Genomic DNA, 22,752 nt, shown 5'->3' with positions numbered 1-22,752 from the left:
TCATGCTTAAATGAAGTACAACTTACACTCGATTCTCTTGGCCAGAGAAATCTAAATGAGGGCATTTTTTCCGTCACGTTTCAAGGTAAGAGTGAACCCTGTGATGGGCGCTTTAATTATATGGTCAGACAATTGGCAATTCATTGGTCGCTTTGTCAAACAACATCAATCCGAGACAGTAATCACAAGCTGCAATAAGTGTGTTCCTGATAGCTGGAGATGTCAAGGTCTAACGGTCAATTTCAGGAGAGACTGATAAGCAGGCAAGCCATCGATTTCTTCAGAGTCTCATTTGCAACGATTTTCTTTTAAGGTAGTATGCGCCTCGAAAGTGAAAGACTTAAACTTTCGCTCAAACTTTCCTCAATGAAAGTTTCAACCATTCGTTTACCAAATCAACAATAAATATCGGGAGTCACGATGCAAAATTTGGAACTAGCTAAAACACCAAACATTTTGCGATATGTAGTTAGTTAGCTAGTTATTTAATTAGTTAGTTTATTATAGTGACATGAGGTCAAAATTACATATTTTTTTACAACAAAAGTATCAATGTGAATAGAGAAACATCCTAGCCCAATGGACTTACATGTCACTTTGAAAACAAAAACAGAGGAAACAAAAGGGTGTACAATACACAAAAGCAAAGAACACGATTGGAACTAATTTGGGAAAATTGGATAAGAGTAATTATTAGGAAAATGTAACGAAATCGAAATTTTTACAGCTGAAATTTTACAAAATGATAGAATAGTGTAAAATTTGAAATATTGTTCTCATCGGACAAAACAACGAAAACACAACGATTATTGCATACCTCTTTCATCGGATTCATTTTTATGAAAATAAGTTCATTTTTGTGTAAATGTACTGGAAAAACGAGACAAAATGCTTAAAATTTCTCAAATTGACGAAATTTGAGTCAGGGCACTTTTGAAATGCCCCTGACTTTTCATGAATTTAAGGCTTCATAAACATAAAATTGAGTCAGGGCACATTTAAAAGACCCTGACTGACTTAACTGTAAAACAATCGAAAAGCTTCATTTTGGTCGAGGAAAAATGACAAACTGACATTATTACTAGTGTTTCAGTAATGAAGAAACTACAGGCAAACTCTCATATTTTCATTCAAATGTGAATATTGTTCATATGTTTTGAACAATATTGCATTAGATACTATCATGCACTGATTCTCACTCATAAGATTTCAACAGCATCGTAAATTGTGTATAAGATTTTAAAGATGCTAACAAATATGGTGTAAAATTAGAGAAATTTCTAAAGTTCTTGAGAAATTCTGCCAATCCAATTATCCCAAATTAGTTCCAATCGTGTTAAAGGTATAAATTACGCTAAGTGAGCCGTTACAAACTTTCTCTTCTTTGAAGAAATACTTCTCAATATATTTTGCTGTGTTTCTAACATTAGTTGTTAAAATATTAGCTTTAGCTTTTCTGTGTCTGAAATATAACTAACTTGAGCTTCTGTAAGATATTTCAAATTAAGTTGATCTTAAATCATCATAAAATGCACAATGCAATAGAAAGTGAGTCCCGTTTTCAATAGAATTACTCTGACGAAATTCACAAAGCCTTCTATCTAAACTCGAGTGACGAAATCTTCCACTTTCGATCCTAAGAGGCAATACACCGGCACAAATTTGTGCTGTCAAGACCGGTCCGCTGTCGACGTGACAGATCCAATGTAACAAAGCTTTCTGCTCCATAATAAAATTAAATAAAGTATAGGAACGTAAATTTGCCTGTTGTCTAGCATTTTCTAGGCAATCTGACTCAAGAATCGACAACAACTCTCTTGTAACCACGGAAATGTCAATATACATTGGGTTTTTCACATCTCAATTTAAATTTAAAATATCAAAGCTTGTGAAAGTTTTTCTTTCTCGAAGAGCTTTAAAATGAGCCTCCACAAGTGGTAAATCAGAAAAGAATTGTAGAAATTTGAGCGTCCGACTATGTCCCGAGGCGCGTTCTACCTTAAGTCAGTGAGTATGATTGTCCAAAGTGATAAGGCAAATTAAGAAAACGTAAGCATTAACACTGAAATTTCAAACTTTTACTCACACTTTGCTCAAGAACCTCTCATTCACAAAATCATGTGTGAATGTTTAAAGCTTTGGATAAAAGAAAACATCACCTAAAATTTATCGATATTTGAAATGCACAATTTCCGCACCACCTACAGAGCAATTTACAAATCAAAATCACAAAAAGTGAAAACTTCATTTGCTCTACAGGTTAGTTGTTTTCATAAGGCAAACTTTGTCCCTCAGTATTCATACAATATCTGATGCAATTCTATTGAAACACAATTAGCTTCAGTGAAGTGTAATTATAAGTGAATTTTTGTTTAAAAATAATTTCCTGCTCAAATGATGTTCCTCTTTCAATGTCATCTGCAAATTTGTCGTTTTTGTCATTTTAAAATTTTAGTTGTGGTTCGTGTCAGATTTAAAAGTCATATGATTATGTTAAGTATAACACGATTGCAACTACTTTGGGAGTAAAAGATCTTTTAGATGTTCAATAGACATCAAATCAGGTCCAATAATCGTTATCATTCAAGGTAAACTATGAAATTTACCAGGTCCAAGGAACATATAGATGATGACAAAGGCAATGGGGCCATCTTGAACCACGAAATAGTGGTGGTACCAGGTGTCCGGAATGGGTAAGCGTACCCTGCCAGCCTGTCAAATGTACCAATACTGTTATATGCCCTATAGCGTAGGTTGTAATATTACAAATCACCCATAAAAGAAGTGAATCGCAAAAAGAAGAAGAAAAATAGTTTATCTTAACATGTGCTGATTATTTCAACATAACTACAATATTCTCCAAAATTAGTTCCAGTCGTGTTATATTGAAAAATCAATCTTATCATAAAAATTAGAAGCTATATATCTTGCATTTTTTAATTTTTACGTTGTGTACACAGACGATGGATACGTCGGCTGCTACGATTGCGACCAAAGGGAATCTTACCCTGTGCTAAACTATGGAGAAATGACAATCCAATGGTGTTTGGAATACTGCCGTAGGCCTACTGTATATCAGGACATCGAGTTCGCCGGGCTATATGGAGGGAACGAGTGCCATTGCTTCTCTGATATTTCACATTGTAACAAAGTCACTGATGAATTGTGTACGGAAAGGTGTACGGGCGACGATACACATGTGTGTGGTGGATCATCAAGCTACAGCATTTATGAAAGTAGGTGAAGGCATAAACGGTAGAAAAAAATCTTTACTGAAGGCTTTTGCAGTGTAATGTTATTCAACCTGTGATAAACTTGTTGCGGTATTGTTTGTTAGTTGACGGCTCGCAAAATGTCTTAATTATTAGCCCAATGTCAATACGAAGTGTTTATTACTATGACCATGAGATATGATATCATACCGTATAGTACGCATCAAACGAATTACGTATTTCAGAAGTACGTATGCTGTAATTTGAAGGTGTAAATTGAAACTTAAACCATTTTGTCTGGTTTGAAAATGAAAAGTAAATGCTGCTTTGTGAAATAATTTGTAGAGGACCGCTGCTCACCAAGGCTCATATTCTCTATTGCATTGACTTCTCACAGTATCGATGGGTTCATGTGGAGGTCATGTCGAAAACATGGGTACAATCTATTCACCCGGGTTTCCAGGATACTATCCAAAGAATCCTTGGACCATAGCGACCTGTACTTGGACCATAGCGACTTTTGTCGGTTACATTCTACGATTTCAGTTCATCATTTACGACATCAGAGAAGGTGATATCTTGGTTCTAACTGAATTCCAAGACTGGATAAATCGTGAGCTAGAGATCATCAATTCTACAGCATATTCATGTTCAAATGAAGTCCAGCTTACACTCAATTCTCTTGGCCCGCGCAATCTAGAAGAGGGAATATTTGCTGTTACATTTCACGGTAAGGATGAGGCCTGTGACTGGCCCTTTATATAGAAGGCGTACGACAATCCAGTTTGCCCATTTTCTGAAATAAGAACATCAATCAGTAGATTATATAGAGTAACCACATGTTACAATATCTATGTGTGTTCCTGTAATCTGTGAAATGCCAGCGTTCAACGGTCAATTTTTACAAGTGACTGCTAAGTAGGCATGCCATCAATACCCAAAGAGTTTCGGTGATACGAAATTTCTCTGGTTTCAATTCAAACAGTTGGTTTGAGATTGCCTTAGCTGAACTATGCAGGGCCAAATACCACAGAAAATTTAAAAAGTGTGAGCATCTAATATGAATTTTGAAATGTTTGCTCACGATTTGCTCAAACTCTCATTCATAGCCGTAGGTAATTGAATAAAAATCACGAAAGAACGTTTTAAGTTTTGAATAAGAGGAAAGTGTCACTTAAAATTTATTAATATTTGAAATTCACAATTTCCACTCTACCAATTCAGGCTCGACGGAGAGAAATTAAAAAACAAAAAGTGAAACTTCGTCGTCTCGACATGCTAAGAATGAGTCCACACAAGAAAAAGACCACCAAAGTGTTGTAGAATCTTTTTGAGTCCAAAACTCTCGATTACCGGCGACGACTTAGCATATAAATTGAACATTTACTACATGCTTCGGTTGGCAGAGAAATATTTTTCGTGGTATTTGAAATTTGTCAAGTCAATTATGATTGTTCCCATTTCCATCGAACATACAATTTACAATGTTGCTAATATTTTCCTTCATTTTAGAATTAACTCCTGATTGCCATCCTCCCTTCAATGACGCTGATCAAAACTTTTCCTACCATGGGACCTGTCCATATTTCCATGGAGGTATTATTTCGATCACCTGTAACGAAGGTTACGTGTTGGCTTCACCTCACAGTAGCATTGTTTGTCATCAATATAGTGGATGGAATGATTCCTTGCCAGAATGTGCAAGTAGGTATTTATTATATTTCAATACTTACTAACATGTCATCTGTATCAGTCAAGAAGTACTTGTCTGATATCATTATCTTGATAGGTTACCATCACAATAACAGACAGACTTATAAAGTTTACTGGGTCCTTATAGAAATCCAGTATACGATAGCGTCTTTCGTTTGGGTTAACGTAGTTCAGCAGCGACAATGACCAAAACATTGTGCATGGCCAGCTTTAAGTGAACTAATCCTATATTAAATAAAGAGAATTACCTAGAATTAGTGCTGTTAGAACTGAGCTACCTGTTCTCAAAATGACAGTTTAATAGTTCACTGTAATTATATTCATCATGATTGATAGATACATTTTGTCGATGAAACACGTGATGTGCGGGTCTTTATTCACCTTTTAATTGATGCAAAATACATCTTGCCTCAGAGACTCTTACATTCTTGCGTTAGCTATTAAAACAAACTCGTCTGTGTAGATAAATATTCCCTGAAACAAAGTGCGTAGTTTTGCTGTGAGACAAGGAGAACATTGTATAAGTTTCGACATCGTTTTGCAAAAAATACATTTAATCACACGACTTCATCAAATTAACGAAAAATGGGATGAAAGTCAACAAATGCTCTAAAATGTTAGTAAGTAAATAATCTCATGTAATTTTTCCTCTCAGCCATTATCGAGTTTCCTTTTTTACATAATTTACATCAAAGAAATATTTTGTTACACTCGTAGCTTAAAATCATTTATCCCTCGCGAGTCTATACCCAAGGGTATGGGTTTTAGGTCTCTGTAATCATTTTGGTGCATGTATTATTTTGTCTATTTTCTTCTCTCATACTATCATGACAATTTGATGGACAGTTACATCTCACCGCGCTGTCTGCATGTTTCTAAAAAATCAATGAGATTGCCATGACATAGTAAAGGATAAATAGCAATCAGATGCTGGAAAATGATAAAACCATTAGTTTGTGGCGATGTTTGATAGGCACATAGCTATATGAAGACTACAGAGTAACATTGGCCCTACTCTCTCTCTCTCTCTCTCTCTCTCTCTCTCTCTCTCTCTCTCTCTCTCTCTCTCTCTCTCTCTCTCTCTCTCAGTAATACACTGTGGAGATCCCGGTCGTGTGGAAAATGCGGACCGACAAGGTGGAGTTCAAGATTTCATCTACAACAGTACCTTGAAATACGTCTGTCATGAAGGCTTCTACATGGAAGGAAATGACGTCATTATATGCACAGAAAACGGAAATTGGACGAGTAAGCCTATATGTGTAAAATACGGTGAGTTTGTTGTTATAAGCTGACAGGTTTTTAAGGAGCGCATTGTCCGCACAGGTTTGAAAATATATTTAAGCGCCCTAACTGAATAGTGGTCGTAAGTTTAAAAGTATCTACGAGTCCAACACAACAATGGACATATATTGTGAAGTGCCACTTTCAAATAAATTACTTAATATGTACCAAGGTTTGTGGAAAACTTACAAATAAATTATAGAATATGTACCGACGCTTGCGATGAGATCGCTACTCCCTAACATAAAAGATAATGAAGAAGTTTGTCCTAGTTAATATCGCGCCAGCGGCTTACTGACTACGCATGCGCTTATTCATAATATACTATGCGAGTAACCGGAAGTGTACCCTTGTTTCTCAGTTGGGCGCCGCCATGTTTTTTTTTTGAGTACTCGTAAATAAACAAATACGAAACAAATTACTATGATATAACATGCCTTTTATAAAATATACCTCTTTTATTAGCCAGTAAATGTTATTATACACCTTGTCGCTGATACAAAGTATCGTTGATATAGATAAACGGAGAAAACTGTCGTGCACATGAACGGGGGCATACGCAAAGAATGCTGGGATTGAATTATAGAAGCGCCCCCTGTGTCAATAATTAGATTCAAAAATTGCAAGTTTTTAGACGGAACGCTATAGTTTTCAGCTTGCAAGTGGAAGGTGGGCAGTGCGGTTACCATTGCAATGATAATGATTGCATAATACGTCCCTTGTTTATCGCAATAGGCTGTTATCATTGTAAAAATTGCCAATTTTTGTCCAAAATTTTTACACGCTACAGAAAATCTATACCTGCCCTGCTGCAGCCTGTGCAGGGTTTGACGTCGTGTGTACGTGAACTGTCTTTCATCAGAGGGAAACTGGGCATAGTTGGCATATAAACGTTTATGAAGTAACAATTACAGTTTATCATGAATCAATACAAATAACATTGCCAATCTTAACCCCTGGCGCGACACCAAGGGCTGAGCCCTATATAATATTAGCATTTAGTACTTCACTGAAAGATTATATTTTTGTACCAGTGTTTGAAATTTAAGAAAAAAATTGGTAATGAAGTGAGGGAAAATCTATTATGTGAGGGGCTTAAGTCGATGAATTATATACAGTTTGGTGGCTTAAGACTTTGAAACAAAATTTCATCCACCAATTGACTAATGTGAAATTTATTACGGATGAGATTCAAATCAAAATAGACTACATTTTTTCTTCGTCCATCAACAGCACCACCCGAATATTCAACATCATTTGCTGAAACGAGCAGTTCCAGTACCACGGGTAAGGCCATATTGTGGCATTAGTAAATAAGAAGGCGAGAAATAAAAACCTAGTGAAATATATAAATATGTTAATTCTTTTTTTTATCGGAAACGTTAAAATGTACAAGGTTAAGTCGTGTTCGTCCAACTAATTACATATAAAAAGTTTGTATACTGTGAAAGTGATTGAGGAGCAAGCTATACATTTACACCTGACAGAAAGAAGTATGGTTGTAACAACAACTTGAGTGGTTTTGAAAGGGGATATTATCGTTGAGAAATGGTCGATATATAGTTGTCTACTATTATTATGACTACATGACAATATTGATAGTATTGTTGTAAATTGTTTTTAATAGAAACATTTTATTGATCTTTAGGCTAATATCACACATCAAACCAGCAGTCATTTACATGTTCAGATTTTAAAACATTTTTCTCTCTTTCAAATAATCGAATTCCAACAGGTTTCTCGCTGCCTGCAGCTCCGAATGCTACTTCTCTTGAATTTGGTAGGTATCAGTTTGTAATTTTGAACGGTTGACAGCGACTGAAACAGAAAGAACAGATATCTTATGATATTCGGACCGTCAAAAATTCACTGGTATGCTGTTTTTTGGAGTCATTTTGAAGCCTATGAATTTACGAAATACATGAAATTTTTACAGTCTTTTTTGTTGATATTAACAACTTGCAATTTTCTGAAAATAGTAATGGCAATAGTGGCGATCTAAAAGCATTAAAGCACGCCCAGCGATGGTATACCACGAGATTTTCACCAGTTCACGACATATATGCACTCGCTATCGCTCTTGCATATTGACAGTGAACTGGTCAGAACCGACATGAAACGTCACAAAAGGACTTCAGCTCTTGCCGCGAGCTCGTGCGTGTGTCAGCAGTGGTATATCGCGAATATACCGTGGTGGACTCATGGTTGCACATCAATATACTGGTATGATATAATACTAAGTATTATGTTAATTCCCCAGTAGTGACGTTGCCACACTCTCCAAATTTGTATTCCTGATTTTAACTGACAATGATTTAAAAATTCATCAAGGGGTAGTTTGACAGCAAACGTACAACAACTCCTTCAGTATCCAAGCACATACCATCTTACGTCCCATTCATTTACTGGACCCAGAACAATTAGCATTTGTGATTCTGAAATATTTAATCTCTTTGTCCTCTGGGATGATGGTTAACACGTCGTTATTCCACATAAAATATCTGTTACGGTTATGTGTCAGCTGTGACAGTCGCATCGTCACTTTTTAGAGCTCTCTTCCCGACATAGCCAGATGCACATTCGATAACGTTCGAAGTTACGAGATTTAAGTGCATGAAAATAATAGTTGAATTTCCTCAGCACATCAGTATATGCATATTCTCAGATACATTAGAGTTGACAAAGCGTGACCTAGGGGATTTTCTGTCATACCAGTACACATCGCAACTGTCAAAAGCTAAGACAGTGGCTACGATAATTGAAAATTTGAGATCATTGAAAAACAATATATAACGTGAATAAATCGAAATAATATTAGCAGTTCAGCAGTATTACACTGAGTAAATTCACTTTAATTGTAAACATAGAATTACTGAACTGAAGCATTGTGTTTAGAGCTTATAGTCACTGTTGATTGTAAAGATTGCTCCAGTTTTCATAAAAATAAAAATATTAAAACAAAACGATGCCTCTTTACCGTTTCTTACTGCAATCATGACATACTTACATCCAGCGGCGGGCTCTAGACGTTTTGTAATTACCATTAGGCTTATCTCTATTCTTGTAGGTGCTGTAATTGGTATTGTCTTCGGAGTACTGGTTTTTATAATATCAGTCTTGCTGCTGTCAATTTTCATCTATAAGAGGTACGTTTTGACACATTTACCATTCACAAGTATCAGTCACTAACATGTAGACATACCTAATATGTAAGATATATCATTGCGCTATTAACAAAACTTTAAGTTGGTCTACGAAGAGTGGAGCTGCTCCATAGTAGGTTAATTGCTGTCCTTACGACGGGAGAAGTTGTCTAAGAATTGGTCATAGAAAACAACAATATGTTGACGTTTTCCCCAAACATTAACAATCGCAATTCTGAATGTTTATGAAGTAACATTTTCAGACTGGAAAATTGAAGAATTATTTCTCGAAAGCGCGGTTGCTACTTATGCAGATTTAAACGATTTCTTCCAAATCCGCGTAGCCAGTGACCTTGATCTTATTCGTTCATGATACAACCAATATAATTCCTCGGTACAATACATGTATTTGATTTTGTCTCTATAAAAGGACACAAAAATATCTCTGTAAGATAATATATCCAGCTAATATCCATTATGGTAGATGATATAAAACCATGGACTTTTCCACGTACAGAGAGATTCTACTTTCATGTTTTGATATTCGTTATTTTTCTTCTGTCTCTGTCTCATTTTCTCTTTTGCCCCTTTGCTTGTTTTCCCTCTTCTTTGGGTTTTCAACGCTTCAAACCAACAATCATGTCAAGCAATATTGAAGAGCCGAATTCAATCCTCAAAAGGAATCAAAATGGGTGCAATACATATCTATCGCTTTGAATAGCAACGCCAATAATTAAGTTGTACCTATATATTTAAGATATGCATGCATAGAAAAACTGACCGCATAACATATATTAATTAAATTCAAATAAAGAAAATTTATACGAAGAAAAGGAATTGAATACGCTCGATATTGTAAACACACCAACACGGAATGTAGCTTAATGGTTACAAATTTGTTGAAGTGTCACGGATCTTTTTGATTTCCAGAAAACTCACGATGAAAAATCGTGCAGACGACAAAATCATTTACTCTTCCTCTGGAGACTACGAAGATGTAGAAACAAGACATCGCCATCATTCAACGAACATGACTGAAAAGACTATCGAAGATACAAGAGAATACGAAGGAGTTTTAGATTCGGTGAAGATGGAACAACAAATTAATATTAGTTGTGTGAAAACTGCGGAGACAGGAAAGCTAGTTCAAGAGAATAACTCCTTCAAGGATCAAGAAGAGAAAATACATGTACATACCAATACTTACAAGGTGGAAGGTAAAAGTTCGCAGAAGACTGATGAGTTGCCATATGAGAAACTCGATCCGCAAACACGCCGTGAAAATCTGTACACTGGTCTCAGCAAACGTGACAATAGCTACCAGCCTTCTGATATGACGACTCCGCAGGGAGATGTAAATACTTCAGCAACCTATGAACCGATAAATCTATCACTTCGTGGCGATAATACTTACTGTAGCCTCCAAAAGCCTACCGCGGCAAATAATCCTGGAAATGGAGAAGATACTGCTTAAAACTATAGTTAACTTTCACAGTTTGTCTGACTTTGCCTATTAGTTTATCGGTTGACATTATGAGTACGATATAAGTACTGAAAGATAACGCTTCATTTAGACACATAGGCTTAAAAGAGGACATTGGCATTTTTTCTTTACATATTAAATTTTCCTTACATAGAGAAAATCTTTGATAGACATTATTGTGAATATTTTAAACAATGAAAAGGTGTCTTTGGAAGCGACCCTATGTATTTGCGTTCCGGTAGAATACCACTATGAAGTCACGACGCTCATATGAAACACAGATACATTTTTAGGTAGCATATATAATCTTCCGTATCGTTTCATGAGTGAAATATAATATACAAACTACGTTGAAAAATTCATGTTTTCTCACATTTATGCAAAACCACGACTTTATTTCAGTAAATAATACAGAAACTTACTACTTTCATTGAATTCATAGAATGTAAATCATCCACTTAGTTGTTCCGAGTAGTTAACTTGCCTTCGTACGAGACATCAGATAATATAGATAGTTCGTCATTATTTTTTTGCTATTTACTTACAAGTGTTTTAGAGTTTTCATTGATATTTTGCAGCAAAAAAAGATGGTGTTTATTTTTCATAATACAGTCAGGAATATTTCCCTGTAGTGTTATACTTAATATTTTCCAGTAGTTATAGATATGTACCGGTACGTTAATGCTTTTATCAAATTTCGCTTGATTTACAACGACAATATCTGAGAGACTTTTCACTGAAAGAATTTTCAAGTTTACGCAATCATTGAAAATCGACAACCGTTTACTGACATGATTTTATACTGGCTGTCAGATTAGCACATGTTATTAGATTGTACGATATACACTTTACCTAATCAAATTTTAAAATGGAGTTTAAATCTTTGATTCAAAATAAACAAATTTTATATTGATTTAAAAATGGGCGTGTCTGTGTGAACGAACACTTATTGCATGTAAGAGTGCAAATAGCTTGACTCACATTGTAAATTTGAACTTTGGATCTTCAACTATAAGGTTACTCTACGTATCGTCTATTTCATAATAGATCTTAGTGAAGGGGCGAAGAAATATTCAAAGCATATACTGGCATTGAACCATATTTCCGTTGTCCGAAACGGATTCACATAAATATATTGAACCGCTGACGATTTATGACTACAAAAGGGATGAGGTGGGAATGTCGGTCACATCGTGTTGAAAACCGTTTTATCAAGCACCTGAGGGTGGTTCTATATTAGATGTTCTCTGCTTATTTATATATTTCTCTGTTCATGGTGAGTACAGACATCGTATTACTTGGTCAGAGGGAAGTATCATTACAATGCCGAGTGTAATATCTAGCACATTGTAGTCCCGTTAAAAATAATAGCGCAATTTATGATTTATGAATGATAATCAGCAGAAAGAAAATACCATGTCACCCGTTGAGAACACGCCGACTTCCCCTTGGCTAACGGGTTACTTTGTAGTATGTACACTGTATTGTACCATTAAAACGAACATTTTGTTGAGAGCTCTTCGTCTTTTTAGTCAAACAGCGAATACAACGAAATACAACGGAAAAAGAACATGGGCCTTCAAAATTGATGCATACAAGAATGGAATATTCTATGTTTTGCAAACCGTTAATCCAATTCAAGTGATGAAATAGCATTTAATTCCAAATGCACATGTGGTAGTAAAACATCAAAACATTGCAGGCTACGGTACAGAGATCGAAAAACAACTATACGATGTTGATATGATTTGACCAGGAAGTTTGAATTTCAAACCTGAGAAATCAATGAAGCCAGAGACAGTCGACATGAAGTATCTCTAAAGCATCAATTCTATCATCGGAATGTTCTCCATAGTAGCATGCAGTGCAATTGTTCTACTGGTAGCAATACTGTTGCCAGTCGTGAATGTAATTAAAGGTAAGACACTGTACTGATTGGGGGAAGATTGCATAATCTGTGATTACTAAAATAACTTATGGTTTTTCTTAACAACAAATACTTTTCAAGTGTACCACGTCAACGGCACCAAATAACGCTAATTTGTGACCCGTGTATAATATACGACACATTCTGTGTCATGATAGATACAGTTGCCTATATCATGGAAATATAGCCATACCAGCATGTTTAATCAAGAGTGACTGATTGATTTTGAAAATAATATTTACCTGCAAATCTGTGAGAGAGGCTTATGTACACTATTTTATCAAATTGCTACTTCAAATATCACTGTTGAAACAACAATGAAACATTTTCAATTTAATTACTTCAATAAAATTATCATTCTGATGTGAGTTATTCATATGAGGTTAAACTGCCACTTATTCGTTGAAGGGGAAAGGAGTTAGAAAGACGAAATGTACAAAACAGAGTAGACATTGCATGATATCGGTCATGCAACTTGTTTTCAAAGCACAGCGGAGGTCGACAATCAATCAACGAACATATTAGATTAAGCTTGTACAGGTGCATGGGTCACTCACCTAATTAAATACACGTTATTGTCCCGGTGTACTGTTGCCTTAGGTTGAGATAAATGTGCAAAATGCACTACTTAAGTAGTTGTGTTCCGCGTGTTTTTCCATTTTCTGCATCTATTAAATATCATCCAATGAAGAAACTTTACCATGTTATGAACGTCCCTGGTAGTGAAATATTTAAGACTTACAACGTCGTTATCTTAATGTCCGCAAACCTTGGAACGAAATGATAAATGAGACTACCATCTCATAATTTATGGCCGGGGTTCCTATTACTGGTCAATACCATAAACACAAGAATAAATACATACCTGTTTATTCACAAGATCCGTTTCTATGATAATTCTTCAATAATTCCTTACTCTACACTCAGGATTAGGTATAGCAGAAGTATAATCGTACACCATCAGAGATTATGATGGAGTGATTTGTATTTCTAGAATAAGATAGGGTAATTTATCTTACAGTTGAGATAAATTACCATACAGTCTCTGCTCCGCAAAACTTTATGTCGATCGTTAAATAATATAAACACGTACATCACGCTCAGCAACATCAAGTTAACGAAAATGACATGTAGTCATTATTTTGAAGCCCACCTTGCGTTGACTGTGGTTGCCCGGTCCTGATTGCAGAGTCACTAGGAATTTCGCAGGAGATATCTCGAAGCTTTTTAACACCAGAGACTTTCACACAAAATGAACCGAAAAGCTTTGTACAAAGTTGGTCAAAACCAAGTACCTGGTGTTGTTTTCAAACAGGCTTACACAAGAGATGTCAAGAGAGACCAAAGAATATCTTTGTGACACTTCATTTCTGAATGTAAAAACATGTCGAAAAGAGGATATATTCTAGCAGTACGAGTTCAGTTGTATCTACTGCCTTACTGTTATGTCAAATAATTTAATCATGACATAAATGACAGGACGCAACTGTCTGCGCAGTGATACTTCAACTTATCTTATCCGACATGAAAAACCTTTGTCTGATGTGTGAAAATTGCAAAGCTTTTCACTGTCGGTTGTCTCAGCACAATTGATGAATATCGATACCATGAGCGCTGTTATTACTGTCACGAATTTATGTCGTCGTTCCTTGTTAACTGCGTATTGTCCTTGGCCTTATTTCTGCCTCGTTATAGACTTAGATACTCTTGTAAAATAGCTAGCGAATTTGCGTAGCATTTTGAAGAGTTGTCCATCCTGACGAGTAACAAGACCGGAATTAATTTCGGAGAATAGTCTCTTGCCTTTTAATTGTTCAAATTTATCAAAAGTGTTTGGTTTCCTCGAGCTGAAAGTTGCCATGTCACAAATTATCCATAAAAACAAGCAAATTGAAAAAAAGAAACGTAGATTAGCTTTAATTTGCTGAATAAATCAGCGTTATTACAATATCCTTTTCTTCCGAATTACTTCCTATCGTGTTTTACACCACTTCCCTTTTCTCAGAATCATCCAGTGTTCGATTGGTCAATGGTGCTTCGCCGTACGAAGGTCAGGTTGAATTATACGTCGACGATCAGAATGAATGGTTACCAATTCTGCATTATGACGAAAGACCGTATTGGAACTTCTTTGACGCAAAGATGGTGTGCTATGAACTGGGTAATGACGTGATACAACTTTGTATTGAGCTGAACGCCAGCGTGTACTAAATTTTATAACACAATAACCTATAGGCTACCGGTTACAATACGACGTTATATCTGACTTTCCAACGAAACCATTTTTCGTATAAGTAGTCCTTCAAAATATGGGATTATTTTGCACCTTGCAAGCAAGCAAGTGAATGTGTTGTTATTATGGCATCATTTAAATGCTTACGTCTGACCTTTGTGGTACAATTAAAATAAAGTGTGATGTAAGCAACTTTTCTTCTCACTTCCCTTGAATATTGTTCTAACTGTAAGGCGGAAGAGAGTACCTGTGTGAAAGTTTGGAGCTTATTGTATTTCGCAACTACGAAGCTGCATTTGAGAATAGATCATCGAGTTTGAAAAAATACAAAATCATGAAATACAAATCTCTCTCTCTCTCTCTCTCTCTCTCTCTCTCTCTCTCTCTCTCTCTCTCTCTCCTCTCTCTCTCCTCTCTCTCTCTCTCTCTTCAGTATCAATATCAGACGAATGCCACCAAAGGCAATATGTTTGTAGGTTCAGGTGTCCTATTTGGGGAAGCTCCCTCTCTAGTTGTTTGTACGAAACATGACAAAATGCTAATGGCAAAGAAGTGGCGACAGTAAAGTGTAATTGTAAGTAAAATTTTAACTAAACATAATAGACTATTTAAATAAGATTCGTCTTTTAATGTTATCTGTACATTTCTTGTTTATGTCGTTTTAAGTCAGACGTGGTTCGTTTCAACTTTTAGCCGTCATTCATTTATTTCAAACATTCTTTATTTTTTACGTTTTGTGTATACAGACGGCGGATACATGGGTTGCTACGATTGCGACCAATGGGAACCAATTCGTAGGCTTGACAACTGGAATGAAAAAATGACAATCCAATTGTGTCTGAAGCATTGCCGTAGGCCTAATCAAGGTCAGGGCATTCAGTTCGCTGGACTATATGGAGGGAATACGTGCCATTGCTTCACTGATCTTAGACTTTTTGTAATTGCCATAAGGCTATTTCTGTATTCCTGCAGGTGCTGTAATTGGGATTGTCTTTGGAGTACTGGTTTATATGTTATTAGTCTTGCTTCTGTCAATTATAATCTATAAGGCAAGTTTTGTCGCATTGCCATTGACAGGTATCGATCACTAGCACTATAAACAAACTTAAAGAAGAACAGATGTCATTGATGCACTAAGAAAATTCGGGCCAATGAAAAGTAAAGTTGTCTCATAATGCCGAAAATGGAGAAGGTAATGCTTAGGACTATGTTTTAATTTCGCCTTATGTCTATCATTGCCTATTGACTCGTCTTATTTGCATTATGTATACTATATAAGTACTGAATGATCATACTTTATATACATACATAGGTTTTATAAAGTTGCAGTAATTTTTGCTGCAGATATTAACGCTGACATTTTGAACAAAGACGTGTCTTTTGAAGTAACCCTAAGTATTTGAGTTCAAGCAGAAGACTACACGTGGCATGATGCTGACAAGTAACGAACACTTCAGTTACATTGTCAGTTGTACCCTCTCCGTATAGTTTCACGAGAGAAATTTGAGGTGCATTTACCTAGCTAAATATTAGTCATTTTACATTTATGCAAAATCACAACTTCTGTGCAGTACATCATAATGAGATTTACTCAGCTTGTCTTCATTCAGTGTATTGCATCATCGCAAATATCCGCTTACCATTATCGAATACTAATCTCACCTTAATAGGCATCAATATTTTGGGAAGATCGTTAATTTTAATGTTCTCTATTATTGATTTTACAAATCCTTTAGTGTCTACAATTACTTTTTGTATGATAGAAAATATTGCGTATTGCTGTGGTCAACAAATTAATATTATCATGTGATCGCAAACAGATGACAGAAGTGTAAGCATTAATAAGATTTGGGACATGGTTGTACTGTTTAGTTTGAAGGGCTCTGAAACAAAAGGTAAACATGAGATTAATACGGACTTCGGCAAATAGTATATACTTTCCAAAGAAACGGAACAACGATATATACTGAATGTTTGCATATATTTTGCTAATCCGTAATATCCAGTAGCCTCGGGAGGTATCCCGTTATGAAAGTCAATGTTCTCCTCAAAGTTCATTGGATTCATTTCAAAAGAATCAGACATATTTCTGTGAAGTTTCATCTCAAGGACTTTTCACGTCCATCCAAACAACAAAATGAGATAGCAAGGTGATGCAAACCTGTTATATATTGAAAACTCGTTCATTTAGTGAAGGTATATCTGATAATTGAACAAAGCACGAATATATATCGGCGAATATTCAAATAATTGAATATATACATCTCAGCTCATTTTGTGCATCTGAGACCTTGATCATCAACGATATTCTACACATCTTTTATATCATTGTTTGCATGATGTGTTCGGACTGTCATAAAATATAGCCTTGGTTTTCCATCAATGCAATGACTGATCGATGTTTAAAGAATGAAAAGACTACATTTGTTGACAAAAAAACACGTTTGCACTTACCACGTTTCAATGTTGCCCTAAAAGTATCCTCAAACATGAAACAAAGGCAGTCATGATTAGAAGAGGTTTAGAGTAGAAATACTGGTACAGACAACTGCGCATATTCTTCTATTTCCATTAATCATATAATTAATTATCCCTGACTAAATGTGCCTAAAATCAAAGACCAAATATATTTATTGAACGACCAAAGACTAGTCTCAGAAGACGAAAAATGTTGTACATATGCAGGTTCAATTTATTGTTATAACTGAACGGCGAACTGTTAATTTCAAACTTTCTTTTGTAAGTAGAGATATAGCATCACAGAGAGGAAAGTATCGCCACTGATAACAAGTCTAATATCTAATACACTGTGGTCCAGTAAAAAAATATCCAAGACTGCTGATGTGTAGAACTGATCAGGCCACGTGGACCGTCTGCAGAGACTTATATAATGAAATTCACCTCATGCATTTCATAGTGACAGTCATATTGGTTTCTCTTCTGTCTGCCTTTCATCCACTCTGAAGACGGCAAGCCTAGAAGAACAAGACCGCCAATGGTGAAAAGAAATATGTCAATTTTTCACACATTTTAATTAACAAAAAGAAAGACAAGGAGTACAGACCAAGAAAACTAAAAACAAACGGAGAAAAACAAACAAACAACAAAAAGAGAGTGTTTCACGAAAGCCTTCAATGTTTGAAATTTTGACAAAGGGTAACTTTTACAAGGGATAAATGGCGTACCATTTCTTGTGAAAATAATCCCGGTTTCCTTTCTTAGCTGTATATTTCTTAGCAAAAATCACATTCGTAACTTTTTCACTGAAAAGAGTAAAAGCTGTTCTTTTACTCAAAGTTCAAATAGAGTACGTGAGATTTTGCTGTAAATAGCAAATTATTTATAAAAGTTTTTTTTTGTGGTAGAACACCAATTATTACATCTCCATATGATAATGATCCTCTACGGTTTGATTTTTGTTGGAGAAATGTCGGAATATGTTCTTTTATGGGGTTTACTTTCTTTGCAGTCTCAATTTTTTTTCATTTAAAAAGCATTTTTACGTCTCATTTATTGTTTCATAGATTAGTTTCCATGATTTTGTCCAGTCAATGTTCTTAGCATATTCTTGTTTTAAGTGAACGTTCTGTGACGGGGGTTGCATAAATGTACGGTTTTTAGATAAATTCATAAATTTGTTACTTAGTGCTTGCAATTATCGGAATTTCTGAAGACTATCTTGTGTATTTTTGTCAGATACACGAATAAAACTTCGAACCTTGAGTAAGTATTCCTTTCCTCTCCCTAAGTATCGACATCAATTACTTCTGTATGTTAGACAATTGACTTTTACATTAAACTTTAAAAAAGCCTGCCAAGGAAGTGAGATTCCATTGTCAAATACATCACTTACCTGCTTCATTCTTAACTTACTTAAACCAACAGTTATGATCTTTTATAAGTATTTGCGAAGCTACGTCTTCATCTGTGTATCTATTTTCTTAAGCTCTGTAAAATGTGTTTGTATGTTTGAGAAAAATATTGGTAGTTTAAGAGGAATGAGTTGAACATTGATATTGCCATTTAATAAAAAATAGTCCCCAAAGCTTTTTAAAAATAAACTTTTGGATATTTGTCCAAGAAGAGTTATTTGTCAGAGGCTGTTTCAAGAAGAACAATTTTAATAATTTGTTCATTTCTGTTGCGTCGATCATTTTCAAACCTCCACCGATATGTCCATTTTATAAACAGATTTCTCAATATTGTGGCCAAGTTTATCATACCCTTCTTGTCGTCATTCTTTTGCCTGTACCGGTATTTCGTACAGCTTAAGTTGACATTTCAGTCTCTAAATTACATAGTTTTCTTTGAAATTGTGGTATTGCAAATCGACAGTATCAGTTATATCGCAACTGGATGAATTGACAAAATTAAGATTAAAAATGCCCTCATATCTCACAAGAGATAAAAGTTTTTGGACACTTATAGGCATTGTATGGACCTTGTCTCAAAGAAAATGGTATCATCTGTAAAGTCGATTGTAATACTGACAAGTTCATCGATGAATGACCTTTGATTTAAACCTGTTGATTTCAAATTGAAACTTCCTCGGGTGGAGAGGTTTATCTTCAAGAAAGTATGGTATATGTCTGATATGAATGCAATGCATGTAATCTTATAACATAACTATAGAAAACTTTACGATGTCATTGTGGTGCTTGTCACAATGTACTTAAGGTGGAGCTGACGTACCAACACAGTTTTTTCAAAAGAATATTTCACATCAAAGATGATGACAAAAAACCTACTCATACTACGTATTTTCAAAAAGGAGAGAATCTAATTTAGTATGGTACAATAGTTTCCTCGAAAAATGTATAGGTTTTAAATTCGGGTAGAAACCTTAATTTTAGTATAATGATAAAAATTAATTCTTGTGAAAATTTGATACTTATTTCTAAAATTTCATACAAACAAGAGTATATGTATAAGAAACGACTAATTTGTTTGATATTAGCTATCTTCATTCTACAATAGCATGGGTTGAAAGACTGGCACTCCAAATGTGATTAACGATGCGACTCAGGTTCAAAGGTCAGTTTTAGCAATTTTTTTTTATTTCAAATTTCGAACCACTGACACGTGGTCTTTCTTTTGGGGAAAGGTGTTGGGTCACATCGTACCGGGAAATTCCTGAAATATTACTAAAATGGCAAACTATCAGCTACACCGCGTGCCATTATTTCCCTTTTGTCTTAACGGTCGCGGATTACCGACCACGATATCTTTGATAAACACGCAGAGATTATGTATAGCCTTTGCGGTATAGTGCGCATGCGCTAGATTCAACGTTATGCTCAGCGTTTTGAACTCCGCATGTATCGGTACGGCAAATACGTCGAGCAGACCAAAGCCGGCGCTCGCGCTCCATTCCGTCGAAAAAGCAAGCGAGGTCCACAAAAGCGGACCTGAAAAAGACGGCAACGTGCGCAAAGGTCGATTTAAATGTAAAACAGTCCGACTTTGGCTCATACTCCCTGCAATAACGATCAAGAATGCAGTGAAGAGTCAGATTTGGCCGAGGACGCAGACGATAACGGAGACAACTATGAAAGTATTTGACACGCTGTTTTTCGAACATATTAGGCTATGCTGATTGCATACCCGAGTCCAAAAATTAGCCTGAGCGAGATGAAACTTCTGTTAGTTGCGATAATTTTATCACTCTTGCTGTACATGCTTGGTGTTAGTATCGTGTTCTTTTAATTTTATATTTTTAAACTCGAGTTTTCTATCGTGCAGTCTTTTCGTGTCTGCTGAGAAACCTTGAACAACACCGTACCCGACAACAAGTGACATTTATGTCAAGGAGTTTCCCAAGCCAGTGCAGGAGTTCATACACTCATAATGTAGATTCACAAGAGCAAGTTCACCGATCTGCTAATTTTTCGGAACGAAATGCAAATATTTTTTTTATTTCATGCCTTTTCTTTCTTTAAATATAACCCAAAAATTAAATTACGTCAAACGTGAATTGCGAGGGTTCACAAATGATTATTGTGTGCGTGTTGTCTAAACTTATCAATTACCCGCAGACTCCACAGCTGCTAGCTGGACCTCAACACTGAACGTAAAACAAACCCGGCTCAACTTCTAGAAGTGCCGAAACTAGCAATTTTTGCTATATGAGGTCAGTCATCGAAAGTTTGACTAAAAGTAAAAATCTCCGAAATAATTATGTGTGCTCTGGTATTGCGCAAGTCGAGTGACTCCACTGTAGACTAGTCGATACTCTGTCTCTCGGAACACGCTGTCGATGACAGCCTGCACTGTTTTACGCTACGGCGTGATTATTATTAGTTTGATAAAATCGGTACAAGAACACATATAAATAAAGTTTGAAAAAATAACACGAGTCAATCTCTCCCGTCGTAACGAAGGGCGACAAGTTTGCAGTGCGGTGCAAAAGCTAAGAAAATACGACAGACATTTTATGTTGTCAAGAGTTACATGTGTTCGTCTCATCTTGTATTGAGGTAGGAAAACTAGCAAGTGACGTCCCGTTCGCACAGTGTCGGCGCTAACATGAACTTGACAATCACTTTTCACAAAGAACATGCATAATTGCCGATCGCGAGACAGGAAGTAGACAACTTGAGTCAAGAACAAGTGAATGCCCGACGCGATCGCGCGACGACAGCACACAGGTCTCGATCTGATAGACTTTTTTACACAAGTTTCGACGTCTTCGTCTTGACTGTGAACACTGGTAACCAGATTGTAACCGTTGAGTTAACAGTATACAGTTAATATGCTAGTTAAACGTTCCAAAAATGGATTAAATCGCTAAGTACCCCTCTGTGTTTGTTGTGTAAATACCACCCACTGCTGGCACGAAGCATTTGCCATTCAGTGTATAATTTCTTTCTATTTCACACGATCTGCAATCCTAAACATATTCACAATTCTCAAAACTGACTCTAAATACTTCAACTTATTCCTGGTATAAGAAAATTCGCAGAAAATAGTGCCGAGTCGGACTTCTTGGTCACAATGTGTGACGCATAGGTCGTTTACACAAATCGTCGATTTTCTCAGTTCCGTTTTTGGCAGTGCGTACATTATTCAAATAAGTATAAGTCGGCGGCGCCTGGACAGACTAGCCTGATTTTTCACCTGTGGACAGTGAATGAATATATCTGAAAGACCGTGTCTCAGATTTCCGATAAAGGGCCTGGAAGTGAAGATATCCTGACAAACGTGAATAAAGGCCGATAATTTATGCAAAAACGTCAAGTTGACACTTTGAAGGTGCATTGTGCGAAAACAAAAGCGAATTTCAAAAATCGGGACACGGTTTTTGCCCAGTATACCCAGCCGTCGATTGCCGTAAACAGATCACCAAGGCCGATTGGAGATTTGTACTTACACTTTTTTGAGTAAAAAAACTAAAAAACACGTGTTTTTGAGTAAAACAGCGTATGCGCACTGTTTTTAAAAACTAACAAATTTTCTGAACTCTTCGGTGACCGAGCAGATAAAAAAAGTACCACATGTCGGGTGTGTGACCACGTCTTTTTTGTGAAAATGAGGATTGAAAATAAGTGACAATGAAACTGAGTCGCTACCTTAAAATCATGATAAGCCAAAATTAAATTGCCTCTTATTCAAATGTAACAACTTAATTGCCAAACAAAATGGCTTTTTTTGGTTAATAGTGATTAAAGAATACAGTGAGAAATTAAGATTAAAAATGCCCTCATATCTCACATTTCAGAATATTTGACCCAGCAACGGTGAAGTAAATTTCTTTGGAA

The 22,752-nt window shown here is 35.9% G+C and overlaps 1 protein-coding gene and 1 long non-coding RNA gene across 2 annotated transcripts; both read left to right on the top strand.

Moving 5' to 3' along the window:
• The first annotated feature begins 2,689 nt into the window (after positions 1 to 2,689).
• LOC139150428 (seizure protein 6 homolog) lies at positions 2,690 to 7,519 on the top strand. Its single transcript, XM_070722840.1, has 6 exons — positions 2,690 to 2,693; positions 2,961 to 3,236; positions 3,610 to 3,942; positions 4,725 to 4,916; positions 6,015 to 6,197; positions 7,443 to 7,519. Exons 1-6 carry the CDS (start codon positions 2,690 to 2,692, stop codon positions 7,517 to 7,519), a joined length of 1,065 nt encoding a protein of 354 aa, XP_070578941.1.
• A 1,745-nt stretch (positions 7,520 to 9,264) lies between these two features.
• Positions 9,265 to 11,758, top strand: LOC139128922 (uncharacterized). The gene is made up of 2 exons (XR_011551545.1): positions 9,265 to 9,355; positions 10,283 to 11,758. It is a non-coding gene; the product is annotated as an uncharacterized lncRNA (long non-coding RNA).
• The last annotated feature ends 10,994 nt before the right edge of the window (positions 11,759 to 22,752 follow it).

Source organism: Ptychodera flava, chromosome 1, assembly GCF_041260155.1.
Source record: "Ptychodera flava strain L36383 chromosome 1, AS_Pfla_20210202, whole genome shotgun sequence".
NCBI classification, from domain to species: Eukaryota; Metazoa; Hemichordata; class Enteropneusta; family Ptychoderidae; genus Ptychodera; species Ptychodera flava.
Note: the sequence above shows the minus strand (reverse complement) of the source record. Positions and strands in the feature narration are given on the sequence as shown.